The 13,350-nt window shown below is 44.9% G+C and overlaps 1 protein-coding gene across 7 annotated transcripts in view; it reads left to right on the plus strand.

The window, feature by feature from the left end:
* Positions 1–13,350, plus strand: part of AMPH (amphiphysin) — a 250,199-nt gene that overhangs the window by 163,020 nt on the left and 73,829 nt on the right. For 4 of the 7 annotated variants that reach the window (XM_043588531.1, XM_043588533.1, XM_043588536.1 and 1 more), the window contains exons 8-12: positions 7,867–7,942; positions 8,821–8,903; positions 10,124–10,132; positions 11,094–11,232; positions 12,302–12,430. In XM_043588531.1, the coding sequence (XP_043444466.1) occupies positions 7,867–7,942; positions 8,821–8,903; positions 10,124–10,132; positions 11,094–11,232; positions 12,302–12,430 (436 nt within the window). The remainder of the gene's footprint in view (positions 1–7,866; positions 7,943–8,820; positions 8,904–10,123; positions 10,133–11,093; positions 11,233–12,301; positions 12,431–13,350) is intronic. The other 3 variants (XM_043588532.1, XM_043588535.1, XM_043588537.1) reach the window with 1 other exon arrangement.

Genomic DNA, 13,350 nt, shown 5'->3' on the forward strand with positions numbered 1-13,350 from the left:
GCTCGAACTCACGGACTGCGAGATCGTGACCTGGCTGAAGTCGGACGCTTAACCGACTGCGCCACCCAGGCGCCCCCCCCAATTGCTTTTTAAACTGATCTTTATGAGAACTTAGATACCACAACGCTCAACACTTCCAATTATGAGATAATACTCCCAGGAAAATTGCCCAAATTCCCCAAAGGTGGGTATTATTTGCCTTAATATGTATTGGATATGGAACAAAAATATTTCTTCTTAATGTTCTCGATAAGCATCCTAAACTAGCATTGACTGATGAGGTTTCAGGCTTATGTGTCTTCCCCAGATAGTATTTGGTCATTCAAAATAAGTAATTGTCAGAGTATCTTGTAATATGACAGACTTTAGAGGAATTTAAACACAATGGGAATATTTGAAGGACAAGTTTTGGAGAGAAGCCATTCCCCTTATCTGCCATATACAATATAAATACTTCAGTGCTCTTTATTTTTAAATGTTTATTCATTTTTGAGAGAGAGTGTGAGTGGGGGAGGGGCAGAGAAAGAGGGGGACTGAGGATCTGAAGCGGGCTCTGTGCTGACAGCAGCAAGCCCGATGTGGAGCTCGAACTCACGAACCGTGAGATATGACCTGAGCTAAAGTCGGAAGCTCAACCGAGCCACCCCAGTGCCCTGCTTCAATGCTTTTTCATCCACTGTGACTTATTTCTGCACTCAAGGGTTTTTCCTTTTTACGTCAGTCAGGTCCTGCCCTTTGATCCAATCCTAGCTTGGGCCTTTGTATATACTCTTTATATACACCATGGTTTTTGACTAGACCTACATTATTCAACCGCAGTAATTGTGTGTACTGTGTTTATACGAGAGGAAAAGAGAGCGTTCATTATTGTTGAATACTTTGTATTTTCCAGGTATCAGTTTATTCACTTTACACACATAACCTCTAATCGTCACAATTGCATATATCCCCACCTTACAAACGAGGAAGCTCGGGATCATACTGGTTAAACACTTTGCCGAAGATCGTCGCGTTTATACATCCTGAAGCTGGCACTTAAAAACACTTCTGTGGTGTTGCCTGTAAATCCTGATTGTCTGCATTTAGGACTTCTCCTTATGTAAAATGAGACCGTACGCAGGCTTTCATAAATAAAGCTTAGTTCATAAAATTGTCTTATTATACATATGTTTTCTTCCCAGCCATATTACTCCACCTTGAAATTGCAGTCATTTGTGTCTTCCGGCCTCCCTGCTATGGTGGGTTGAGGAATGAGAGCTCCGCTATTTAAGGAAAGTGCAGAAGTCCCTGAGAAGGAATGATCACAGACGTAGGAGGAGGCCCGGGAGAGTAGTATCTTAAAAAGCCCAAGAATGGCGAGAGTTTTAAAAGTGAAGGCGTGCCAGGAGAATCATTGACAAAACGGAGGTCAAGCAGAGGAGACTAAGGGTGTATTGTCTTGGTGAGCCTCCAGACAGGCTCCAGCTGATGGTGAGGTCAGAAACCTGACTGCAGCCATTGGAGACGCCGAGGTTGATGATGTAGAAGGATATCATCTCTTATTTGAGGATCTTGACTATGCTGGGCCTGAGGAATAGTGGTAGAGATACAGGGGGAGGAGAGGGCAGGGGAAGCCTTCTAAAATTAACCGGTATCATTTTGAGGGGCTCGGTCAGTTAAGTGTCCGGTTTTGGCTCAAGTCATGATCTCGCGGTTCATGGGTTTGAGCCCCACATCGGGTTCCGTGCTGGAGCCTGGAGCCTGGAACCTGCTTCCGATTCCCCCACCCTCTGTCTCTCTCTCAAAAATAAATAAGCATTAAAAAATTAATTTGAAACAACTGGTATCATTTTGAGAAGCCGACAGTGGCGGCGGCACAGGTTGGGATGATTTAGGACTGGGGATTTCTGGAGCCAGTAGGGGACAGGGGGATAAAGGCGAGGTGTTGGCACAGCGACCAGCCAGTGGTGAGAGGTATGCCACAGGGCCCGAGCTTGAGAAAGCAAGATGCCGAGCCTGAGGGGGACGACAACCTGGAAGGAAAGGGGCACTGATCTCAGAGAGATTAAGAAAAAAATCAACAAGTGGAACGGAAGTGAATGAATGAAGGATCTTGTGGTCTAGGAAATTAGGTTAGGGAGCAGGCCTCTTGATTGTCTCCTATCAGTTGTGAGCCATGGATGGCAAGACCCAGGATCCGCAGCAGAATTTATTTGAATAAGCATGTGAGTTACGAGTTTGTTTCTTGGTTTAAGAGTCGGATGTCGAGGTCTGTTGTGTTCGTGTTAGGATTCGGTGAAGGAGAGAGAAGGGAATCAGGAGATGTGCGCTGTGGACAGTCAGTGGGGTGGCGGCCTGGGGGTTGGTAGATGAGCCGTACAGGGCCGAATACGTGCGGCATGAATCTCAGAGGAGGGAGTGTCAGGGGCCCAGAGGAGCAGGGGCCAGCTAGGAGAAAGTTCTTCGCTCTCCCACTCCACCCCCCTGGTGAGTGACGGATGGCACAGGATGCTTCTTCCATTGCAGGGGGTTGTGGTGAGAGGGTCGCAGTGACCCCCCCCCCCCCCCCGCCCAGCCCCACCCCTGCAGATTTCCCTGAGGGAAGTGCTGAGGGGAGTGTCCTGGCCTGCACTGCTGTGACAGCTCAGCTGACAATCCTTCCCATTGTTTCCAAGAAGAAAAAGCCATCTTCATAAAGAAATTAACTGGGGCTTGAGAGCTAACCTGAAGGGGCCTGAGGATGCCTCAGAGGAGTCCTTCGGGGACATGGTAATGTCTTAGTCCCTTGTTTATGAAGAGCGTGTGGAATACCTCGCAAACACATAAAAGCAGTACTCTGTGGATGTCTGGTTCCCTGCTGGTGGCATCAGGTTTTTACAAGCCAAGGGCAACAGTCAGCATATGCCCTTCCAGTGGAATGAGTGCCACGTTTGTTGGCTCATTCGTTCATTCATTGAATATTTACTTGCACACCTGCTCTGCCCTGGTGCCGTATCAGGTGCTAGGCCTGTAGTAGTGACCTGCTTACAGGCAGGCCCTACTTTGAAAGAGTCTCCAATTTCATAACTTGAAGAAAACCCTTACAGGACGAATTACATCAAAAATGTCCAACACATTTTTTTCTAAGTTAAACACATCCTAGTTGACTTAACTTCGAAATTCTAAAATGAGCCACAAAAATATTAGAAAATCATTTGATATCTGTTTAGTCGTGTTAAACAAGGTCTTTATTTCTTTCTGGCACCACACCACTTATTTCTCTAAATAATAATTGATATAAACAAGATACACTATATATCAGAAAGCAAAACTAACAGGTAGAAGAACAGGAATTCTTGTTTTTTTTGCTTAATGTCTCCAAGAATCACTATGTTTAATAGCAGTTAACCTTCTAAATAAAAGGGGGGGGGAGCACTAAGAAATGAACATAAAAAATGAATAGGTTACTCGCAAAAGAAGAAATATAAACGGCTATTAAGTAAATGAAGAAAAAAGTATTAACTTTAATTGAAGGAATATAACTATAAAAGGCAGCCGGGGGCAAACTCTCGCCCATCATATTCCCGAAGGTTTTGTGCAACTTCGCACTGAACGTCAAGGAAGTAGAAGGACCCCGCCCCCGTGGGGGCAGCTTGGAAGTGCACACCAGAGCCTCTGTGGTCTGTGCCTCTCACACAGCGTTTGCACTCAAGGCACTTATTCTAAGGAAATAGTCGAGCCATGCACCGAGTTTTAATTCGTAGGTCATCGTTAGGGTTTTGTTCGTCATAGTGAAAAATCAATGAAAACAAAGCAGTCCCCGCCAATGAACTTCAGCTACACCCCCTCCCCCATCCATCTGCGCCTGCCGTCTATTTAAATCTGACCCTCCTTCGGGCCAGCCCAAGTTGATCCTCTCAAGCAGACGTTCGCAGCTGGCACAGGGCCTGTCAATTCCCCCATCTTCTCAGTTCCTGTAGCTGTTTCTGTCTGAACCTACTCATTTTTGGTATTCAATTGTGTATGGCCTCTCGTGGTAACTTTAACATTGGCATTCTGCGTCTTTCACTCACCAGCGTGGGTGAAGTGTGTGTTCATGAATCCTCCCCTCGGGGACTCCTGTAAGTGGACTGTGTGTTCCTGGAGCCCCCGGAGCCCACCCCTAGGCATGAACCCAGAGTGGATAGGCCCTTCGTTGAGTAATTGAATGACGGGAGGTATGAGGAATGACTGGTTGATGGGGGTCCTGAGTTGGCACTTACCGTGCCGCCGGAAGTCTTCTCTGCCACATATGATGAGCTGGACCCTCTGCCCAGTGTTGTCAGCGCACCTGCAGACTCCCCTCCCATACACGTGCTGCTTTGTTAGCTTCCTCAAACACAGGTCCTCTCCATTCCCCTGTCCCACACATGGCTAGGGGCTGCAAATAACCACTGCCTGCAAATAAACGCATACTTCACGGTCGGGAAGATCCCCTGCCCCAGCGCACAGGCCTGCCTCACTACTCTTATCTCCTAAGCTTCTGATCTGACCCTCCCAAGTAGTTGCTATTTCCCAAACACCTTGTGCCAGGATTTTCTTTATTATTATATGTCTGTTTATCTATCATCTATCAATATATACACACAGACACACATATACACACACACACACACTGGAATATTATTCAGCCATAAGAAAGGAGGGGCACCTGGGTGGCTCAGTCGGATGAACGTCCAACTCTTGATTTCAGTGCTCAGGTCATGATCTTATGGTCATGAGATCAAGCCCCATGTCAGGCTCCACGCTGGGCATGGAGCCTGCTTAGGTTTTGCTCGCTCGCTCTCTCCCTCTGCCCCTCCCTTGCTCACTCATGCTCTCTTTCAAAAAAAAAAAAAAAAAAAGGAGATTCTGCCATTTGGGATAATATGGATGGACCATGAGGGCATTATGCTGAGTGAAACAAACCGGACAGAGACATATGTTCCACTTAATGTTTAGTATCTACAGTGATTATGTCTCTCAATTCACCTATTTTTATTTTGATATGAAATAATATACATAATATATGTCTGTGTGTATATGTATATTCATATATATATGCAGGTGTACGTATCCTGTATGTATATATGCATATACATATGTGTGTGTGTGTGTGTATATACATGTCACACCTTCTATTTATTTATTTATGTATGTATGTATGTATGTATGTATTTCTTTTAATTTTTTTTAACATTTATTTATTTTTGAGACAGAGAGAGACAGAGCATGAACGGGGGAGGGCCAGAGAGAGAGGGAGACACAGAATCTGAAACAGGTTCCAAGCTCTGAGCTGTCAGCACAGAGCCCAACGCGGGGCTCGAACTCACGGACCGCAAGATCATGACCTGAGCCGAAGGTGGACGCTTAACCGACTGAGCCACGCAGGCACCCCACACCTTCTTTAATCATTCCCCGGTTGATGGACACTTGGATTGTTTTCATCTCTTGGCTCTTATGAATAACGCTGCCGTGAATGGGGCAGTGCCTGTATCTCTTTGAGTTCCTGGTTTCATTTCCTTCAGACGTATCTCCAGAAGTGGGATCACTGGGTCGTATGGTAGTCCTATTTTTACCTCTCTGAAGAGTTTTCCCCAGTGGCTGTACCAATTTCCATTCCCACTGACAGTACACAAGGGGTCCCTTTTCTCCACATCCTTGCTAACACTTGTTATCTGGTCTTTCTGATGACAGCTGTGCTGATGGGTGCGAAGTGATTCTACTGCATGGTATCCCTTGTATGTGGAATCTGGGTGGGGGAAGGCAAATTCATGGAAGTGGAAAGTAGGAAAGTGGATGTCCGGGGCTAGGAGGTGGGGGAAATAGGGAGAGGTTGGTAAAAAGGTATACACTTTTAGCTGTGAGTAAGGTCTGAGGATCTAATGTACAACATGGTAACTATAGCTGATAACACTATATTCTATAATTGAAACGTGCTGAGTGTAGAAGTTAAATGTTCACACACACAAGATACATTTATGAAGTGAGAGCTGTGTTACTTCACTAGATGGGGGAACCATTCACAATTGTGAATCAGGTCACCACAACGTACACTTGAAATATCTCACCATTTTAATTGTCAGCTATACCTCAATAAAGCTGAAAAGATGAAGGAAACCCAAATAAACTAGTCTTCTAAAATAAAAAAAAATTACGTGGAACACGGTAGGAACTTAAGGCACAGGTTAAGACGTAGAAAAAGTAAGCCTTACTGGAGTTTCACATGGTACTTAACCATTATTTCATCTCTGAATCTCTAAATTGGGTTTTTATCTTTTATCTTGTTAAAATTCTAAACCCTAATTCATTGGAGAGAACAGAAATCATGATACTCGTGCTTAAGCAGAATTTCTTGTCACACAGTCCGTGCTTTTCTATTGGTTTTCCTCCTTTTGGATCCAAACACAGGTTCTCCGGTTATTAATTACGAGACCTTGGACAATTAGTATGTCTGTGCCTCGGCTGACCTGGATGTAAATGAGGCTCACTACCCTGGAGGTAGTTACAAGAATTAAGTGAGGAAATAAGTAAAGGTGTCTATTACATGGCAGCTCTTTCTATTGGCTTTAGTGATAATGGAACATTCGTCCGCTCAGCTTATTGGAATCTTGCTCAGCACAAGGCGCGGCTAAATAGGAAGGTCCCCTTTTATCTATGCTTTCATGTCATTGTTTAAATAAGAGGGGCCCTCCTGTGTACAGGCACATTCTTACTCCCCAGTAATAAGTTATTATTAAATAACAAAATTATATATTAAACAATAAATTATTCTTATTACAACCTCCCCCCCCCCCCGGCCGAGTATATGTTTATTCCATATATCTGGCCTGTCTAATGTTTCTGGCATCTAAGTTCTTACTTGGGATTTAGAATCTCATGAACCAGTCAGGATTCTGGAGTTATTTTTGAGAATGTCATTGAAACAAGAACGTGAATGAAATCAAAGTAGTAATTTATTAGATGGATTCAGAAAGATTGAATTAATACAGTGTCCTCATTTAGAGCAAAGGGAGCCCATTCAGGAGGTACTGGGCTGAACCCTCGGGGTTGACGGGTGTGCTTACTATTAGGGACTTAAAAGTCCCACCCCCTGGCTTTGCTTCACAAACCTGTTTGAGATACTGTGAATGGACACCTTGTGTCTTTATTTGGCCCTCTTACTTTAGCTGAGGAATTGTAGTTAATCGGTAGGTTTTCTATTTCTCCCTGTCCACCACATTTCAGAATCCAAAATGATAGTATGTATATGTCATAAAAATTAATGATAAGCTTCTTTCTCTCCAGCCCTTTACAAGACACACGTCTATAATGTAAGCAGACTCTTAGGGCAGTGGTTCCGAATGTGTTCCGTCTGCAGGAGCAGCAGCCTCAGTGTTACCTAGAGCCTGTTGGAGATGCAAATCCTAGGGCGCCTGGGTGGCCCAGTCAGTTAAGCATTGGACTTTGGCTCAGGTCCCGATCTCACGGTTCATGGGTTTGAGCCCTGTGCTGGGCTCTGTGCTGACAGCTCGGAGCCTGGAGCCTGCTTCAGATTCTGTGTCTCCCTATGTCTCTCTGTCTCCCCTGTTCACGCTCTGCATCTCTCTCTCTCTCAAAAATAAATAAACTTAAAAAAAAATTTTTTTTAAATGCACATCCTCCACCCCTATCTGAGACCTGCAGAATCTGAAATGCAGTCCCGGTGTTCCCCACGGTGTGAGAGCCACTGTCTCCGCACGTCCACTGCCTTTGGAGAGATCGTGCTGTGGGCCAGCAGATGTGGCCCAGTGTTAGTCACAATTATATAAAGGAAACCTGTTCCTAATGCATTTCATTGCCATTACAAATGCGGTTTTGCTGACCGGTCTTTCCCTATTCTTCTTTCCTCTTTGTGTCTCTACATGGCAGACGAGTTGGGTTTTATGTCAACACTTTCAAAAATGTTTCCAGCCTCGAGGCCAAGTTTCATAAGGAAATAGCGGTGGTAAGTAACGATTATTTTTCCTTATGGAACATAAAATAAGTGAACTTTTTTTTTTTCTGAAAGCAAATGAAATGGTGTAGCATTGTCACTTACTTGCGAGTTTGTTTTCATAGCGTGTTATTACTCTCAGTGGTATTTCTCCAGTATTCCTCCAGGCCCTCAGGAATCCTGGCCGGTCTTCGTTCCTCTTCCAAAATGCTTTTTCTCCCCGTCACAGTCTCACAGTCTTGTTTTGTTTGGTTTTTGTTTCCAGTCAGCTTTAAAAGTTGGCGTTTAAAAGTGATACTTTTTGAGGCTGAGGAAAAATTGGTATCTGAGCATTCAGTCAGCAGTCCTGTCGTCAGCTAATATTGTCTTAGTTCAGCAGGGTGGTTGTACGACTTTATCTCTAGTAGAGTCAGCAGAAACAATAAGGGTTTGTTTTCCATTCTGTACTCTGGTTGAGAAATGTATTTTGGTTTATTAAAGGTTTATTTGTGTTTGTGGCCTTTCAGTTTTGACATGTTTTTTTTTTTTAATTTTTATGTATTTAGTTTGAAAGAGAGAGAGAAAGAGCAGGGAAGGGGCAGAGAAAGAGGGAGACTCTCAAGCAGGCTCCACATTGTCAGCGCAAAGCCTGATGCCGGGCTTGAACTCATGAACCTCGAGATCATGACCTGAGCTGAAGCCAGACACTCAACCGACTGAGCCACCCAGGCGCCCCTTGACATGAGTTTTAGATTGTCCATTTGCAGAATTTAAAGGTATCCTGAGGCCATCCCTATTGTCGTTAAGGTTCTCAGTTTTTCAGTAAACACTTCCTCCTCTCTTAGGGCAGTAGCCTGAATCGGGACCAGAATGACTTACAGCTAACACACCAATGGTCTCCATCCCTTTAGCTTTGCCACAAATTGTACGAAGTGATGACGAAGCTGGGCGACCAGCACGCTGACAAGGCCTTCACCATTCAAGGAGCTCCCAGGTAGGCCGTGTTCTTGAGACCGAAGTTCATGCAATGCTTGTCGCAATTTCTGCAGTCTGCACCAGCCCATGCTATTTTAATCCTTTTAGAAAACTCTAACACTAAGGAGCCTTTCCACTGTCAGACTCTGTTCTGTGTTCACCTTAACCTTTAGCCTTTAGATTTACTCACTGTGGGCTTTGGTCATTGTCACCGTAGAATTGACTATCTGCCTGTCTCCATTTTCCACGGGACCTGTCGGCCAGGGTATACATTTTTAACACGTAATTTCTGGTTGTGCGCCTGTTACTTTCTTTGGAGAAGAAAGGAATTTCTAAACTCCCAGCACTTAGTCCTTATGCTTATCGTCAGTGCTGGATCTTCAATGAATCCATTTTGGGAAGTAATTGACACCTCACCATCATCTTACCTCCTGACTTGACCTTGCAAACGCTGCATTGTTTCGGGCCTGTTGCACGTTGATTCTATGAGTCAGTCGGTCAAATACACCGATCCTTCTCAGGCATCATATGTTCAAGGAAGGCAGGCTCGTGAGCCTTGGGCTGGAAATCAGAAGACCCAGCTTTCAGGTTTGTGATCCTGCAGTTAACAGGCTTTGCCTTCCTTGAGTGAGTCCATTAATCCTTTGGGTGAAGATCTAATTTTTTTAATCAACAGAAAAAAAAAAAAAGATGGTGTTGAACTAAATGGCTTGTAAGGTAATATGCAGTCCTGACATTCTCTATTTGCAATTTCAACATCAATCATCATATAGAGTCCTACATATACCTTTATAAAAACACACACTCCTACCCATGTTAGTGTTTGGATTTCTCTGTAGAGAGCTAATTTTCTTAAATGATACTCTTTGTATTAGCCATCCTCATAATAGTCTCTGCTACAGCTGCTATCCCAAGTGAGCATTTAGGATCTCTTATCCTTCGAAGGGAAAGAACATTCCCTACAAGAACACATGAAAGGAGTGGAAGGAAGCACTGTTTCCAATATAGTATCTCAGCATGAACTTGGAACAAAGAGGAAGTTGTAAGAGGAACGTCGCAATGACATTGGGTGTTTTGGCTATAAAGCACGTGAAAAACTTAGGGGGTCCTCCCTCGTAGAGACGTGAAACAAACGTGTCTGAACACTTCAGTGTTGCTGAATCAGATAAAATGAAGACAGAGTGAGGCCATGGCCACTTACCAAATGTTCCTTTGGTTTTTTTCAACATTCCTCCGCAGAACGAGGTGGTGAGTGAGCTCAGTGGGCTCCCTGTTAAGTGTAGATTGGATCCGCGCTTCCCGACAGAGGACATGATTGCTGGCATGTAGTCTCAATCATGTGGCCCATCCGTGTTCCCCGCAGGACTCACTCCCTTGAATATGTAGATCATGCTGTGGTGTATGCGCTAGTTTATTTTGGGGTAGAGACGCTGTTCCCTCAATCTGTAGACGTTAGAAGGTCTTAGAGAATAGGATGTGTCCCAAGTGCCTTCCTCCCGTTCATCACCTTTGAGCTGGTCCCACGCCTCTGGCCCAGTGCCAGGAATGCGGTGGGTTCTCAGGAAACATTGCTGACACTCTGCCTTCACATAATTCGTTCGTGCCTGTCAAGGTGTCTGAGTTCAGTCATTGTTTTATAAGGTGTAGAAAGGGGAACAAGTAACGAATTTGTTTCCAAATGTTATCAGAAAAGACTCATAAAATCCTACTCAGCGCTATCCTGAGGATGCCTTTAACGTAAAATTTATCATTTTCAGGGTGGGTTTTTCTATCGATTATGACCTAGTAACATTCTGAAGGAAATCAAAAGTTGAAAGTGGCTCAGCTAATTCAGCTTCTCTTTGGAAGATTCTTGCAGAGCCTGTTTGGCACAGTGGAGAGAACAAGGGGTTTGCATTCCCAAGGCCTGAATTCAGAGCCAGCAAAATGCTGAGTGACTTCAGGGGTTTTTAACCTCTCTGTGCCCCGCTTTACATGGGGACAGCAAGGCCTGGGTGTTGTGAGGTTAGAGATGATGTATTACGAATGGGGTCTGGCATCCAGTGGATAATAAATACTGTACATAACAGCCAGAATTAACCTAGAAGGGGGCTAAACGAGAGCCAAAACCTATTGTGCTTCAGGATTCCTTTGGGCTGAAGGACCCCTGAAACGTAAGTGCTGTTCTTTAGACGGACCATTGCTGACTCTCATGTGTTTGTTCATCCAGCGATTCTGGTCCTCTCCGCATCGCAAAGACCCCATCGCCGCCCGAGGAGCCTTCGCCCATCCCGAGCCCAACAGCTAGTCCCAATCACACGCTGGCACCTGCGTCTCCTGCACCGGCAAGGCCTAGGTCACCTTCACAGGTAGGAAGAGGTCAAGTACATTGGGACAAATGGAAGAACTCGGCGTGAGGACCCCTGTCTGGGATAGTCCCGGGGTCCTGGGGCATCAAAAGGAGTTTCCAGTTGGGGAGACTTCAAGGCTGTCGGCATTGTGATGGCCACTAAGGAATCAAGCTGTTTTTCCAGTTTGGAGCCCTACATCCTCACACACCCTACGTTTAAGTGTGTTGAGACCTCTCTCCACAACCTCAGCTTCCTTCCATGCCCTCCTCTCCTCCCACCTCTCGCTTTCAGAAGGCTCTGATCGGTCCTGCCTTCTGCTAGGACCTCCCTTCCTCCAGCACTTTCGCTTACCCTTGGGTCAAGTATGGCCAAGAAAGCCGTGATGTTTATACGCCATTTCACAGTTTGGGTGCTACCCACAGTGTGTGGCGCACGAGCTCAACAAAAGTGTCTAGAAGAAATGATTGGGGGAAACCGGAAAGATTAGAGAAGGTAAATACAGAGAAACATGGCCGCCTCTGTCTTCCCCACTTTGGGTGAAGATGAAGTTCCTACAGGAAGACTCAAAGTCTCCAGTGCGGTGCAGGCTTTGAAAGTAAGGCAAGTCGTGGGAAGATCCAGGGAATAGTTCTGTCAAGTTCTTACTCCTGAAAACACGTGGGGAGTGCAATGTGTGCTACCTATGGGCGGTCTCAGTGATTCCAGTGACAAACTGTCCTGATGTTAGTGCTCAAGTTCCAATTTATTGCTAAAATGAGAAATCCTTTTCAGTTGACTCCACAAAAGGTGTTGCCTTAGTTTTAACTTTAGAGGCATAGGCACCTGGCCCTGCGTGTAGCGCTTGTGTTGAGATGAATGGAGTGGCATTGCCGGAGTATTTCTCACGGGGCCCTTGCTTGTCGGTGCTCAGAGAGCCACCAAGGGAGATAGCATTCTCTGCTCAATCAGGTGTTCTTGTTTCTGTACACGTATCTAAATTTCAGTCAGTGTCCGATACGTCCGCCCAGCACTGTTCCGTGGCATTTCTGCACATCTCGCGTGCCGTCTTTGGCTGAATTAGCTTGCTTGTGTTTCTGATGTTTTGTAGACCAGGAAAGGGCCTCCTGTCCCACCTCTGCCCAAAGTCACTCCAACAAAGGAACTTCAGCAGGAGAACATCATCAATTTCTTTGAGGACAACTTTGTTCCGGAAATCAGTGTGACGACACCTTCGCAGGTAAGTGCCTCGTATGGAGCTGCGATGTCCACAGAAGTTCCGTGGCAGAGGGACCCTCAGGGACCAGCTTTAAAAGTGGCAGACGTTAGAGCCCGCAGTATCATTTCAGCTGTCATCAGGTTTGTTAATTACTTGGTATGTCTAAAGCATTCTCAAATGGGAGATGTACACACAATGTTTGGAAACACCGAAAAGTGTGAAATGACGAATTTTCATAATCCCCTAAATCATACCACTCTGACATAGTCACAAATGAATGCACTTTGGTTTATTTTCCTTCAGTCTATTTTTCTAGGTAAATACCGAATTTGTACCATAAAATTCAGATGGCATTGTTATGTATTCCTGACTTTTCTACTTCATCTGACTGAGCGTCTTTTTTTCATGTCATGTTACTGTTTTCTTTTTTCAAAAGAAGATGTTTAACCAGAGTATTCCATCTGAGGAATGGACCAGGTAGCTTTCAATTTTTCTGTTTCTTTACCAGCACTTCGGGGAACATCAGTATGTGTGAATTTATGTCTTTGTGCCCTATGTTAGTTCTTTTGTATTGCTTCCTAGTAGAGAATAGGAAAATACAATGAAAAGAGATGACTGTTTTTAAGCCTTTTGACCTTCCTACTTTGGCAAACAGAAGCATCCGCAATTGCCCTGGTCTCAAAGACCCCGGGGCGCACCTGCCCCAGGTACAGCTACCTTCGTGGACTGCAAGTCTACCTCTGCTGGTGACTTGGTCATCCCATTGTCTCAAGAATGAAGATTCCTGACTTCCAGAGCTGTTCCTGATGCCATCAAAGCCATTTCTTTGTTTTAAGAGTGAAAGTCCCCAGAAAAATCGTGCCAGTATCAGTTGCTCCCAGCGTCCTCAGGGTCAGAAATAATACCTACATTTTACAAGATGTGAGAATGCAGCCCTGTAA

Source organism: Prionailurus bengalensis, chromosome A2, assembly GCF_016509475.1.
Source record: "Prionailurus bengalensis isolate Pbe53 chromosome A2, Fcat_Pben_1.1_paternal_pri, whole genome shotgun sequence".
Taxonomy (NCBI): domain Eukaryota; kingdom Metazoa; phylum Chordata; class Mammalia; order Carnivora; family Felidae; genus Prionailurus; species Prionailurus bengalensis.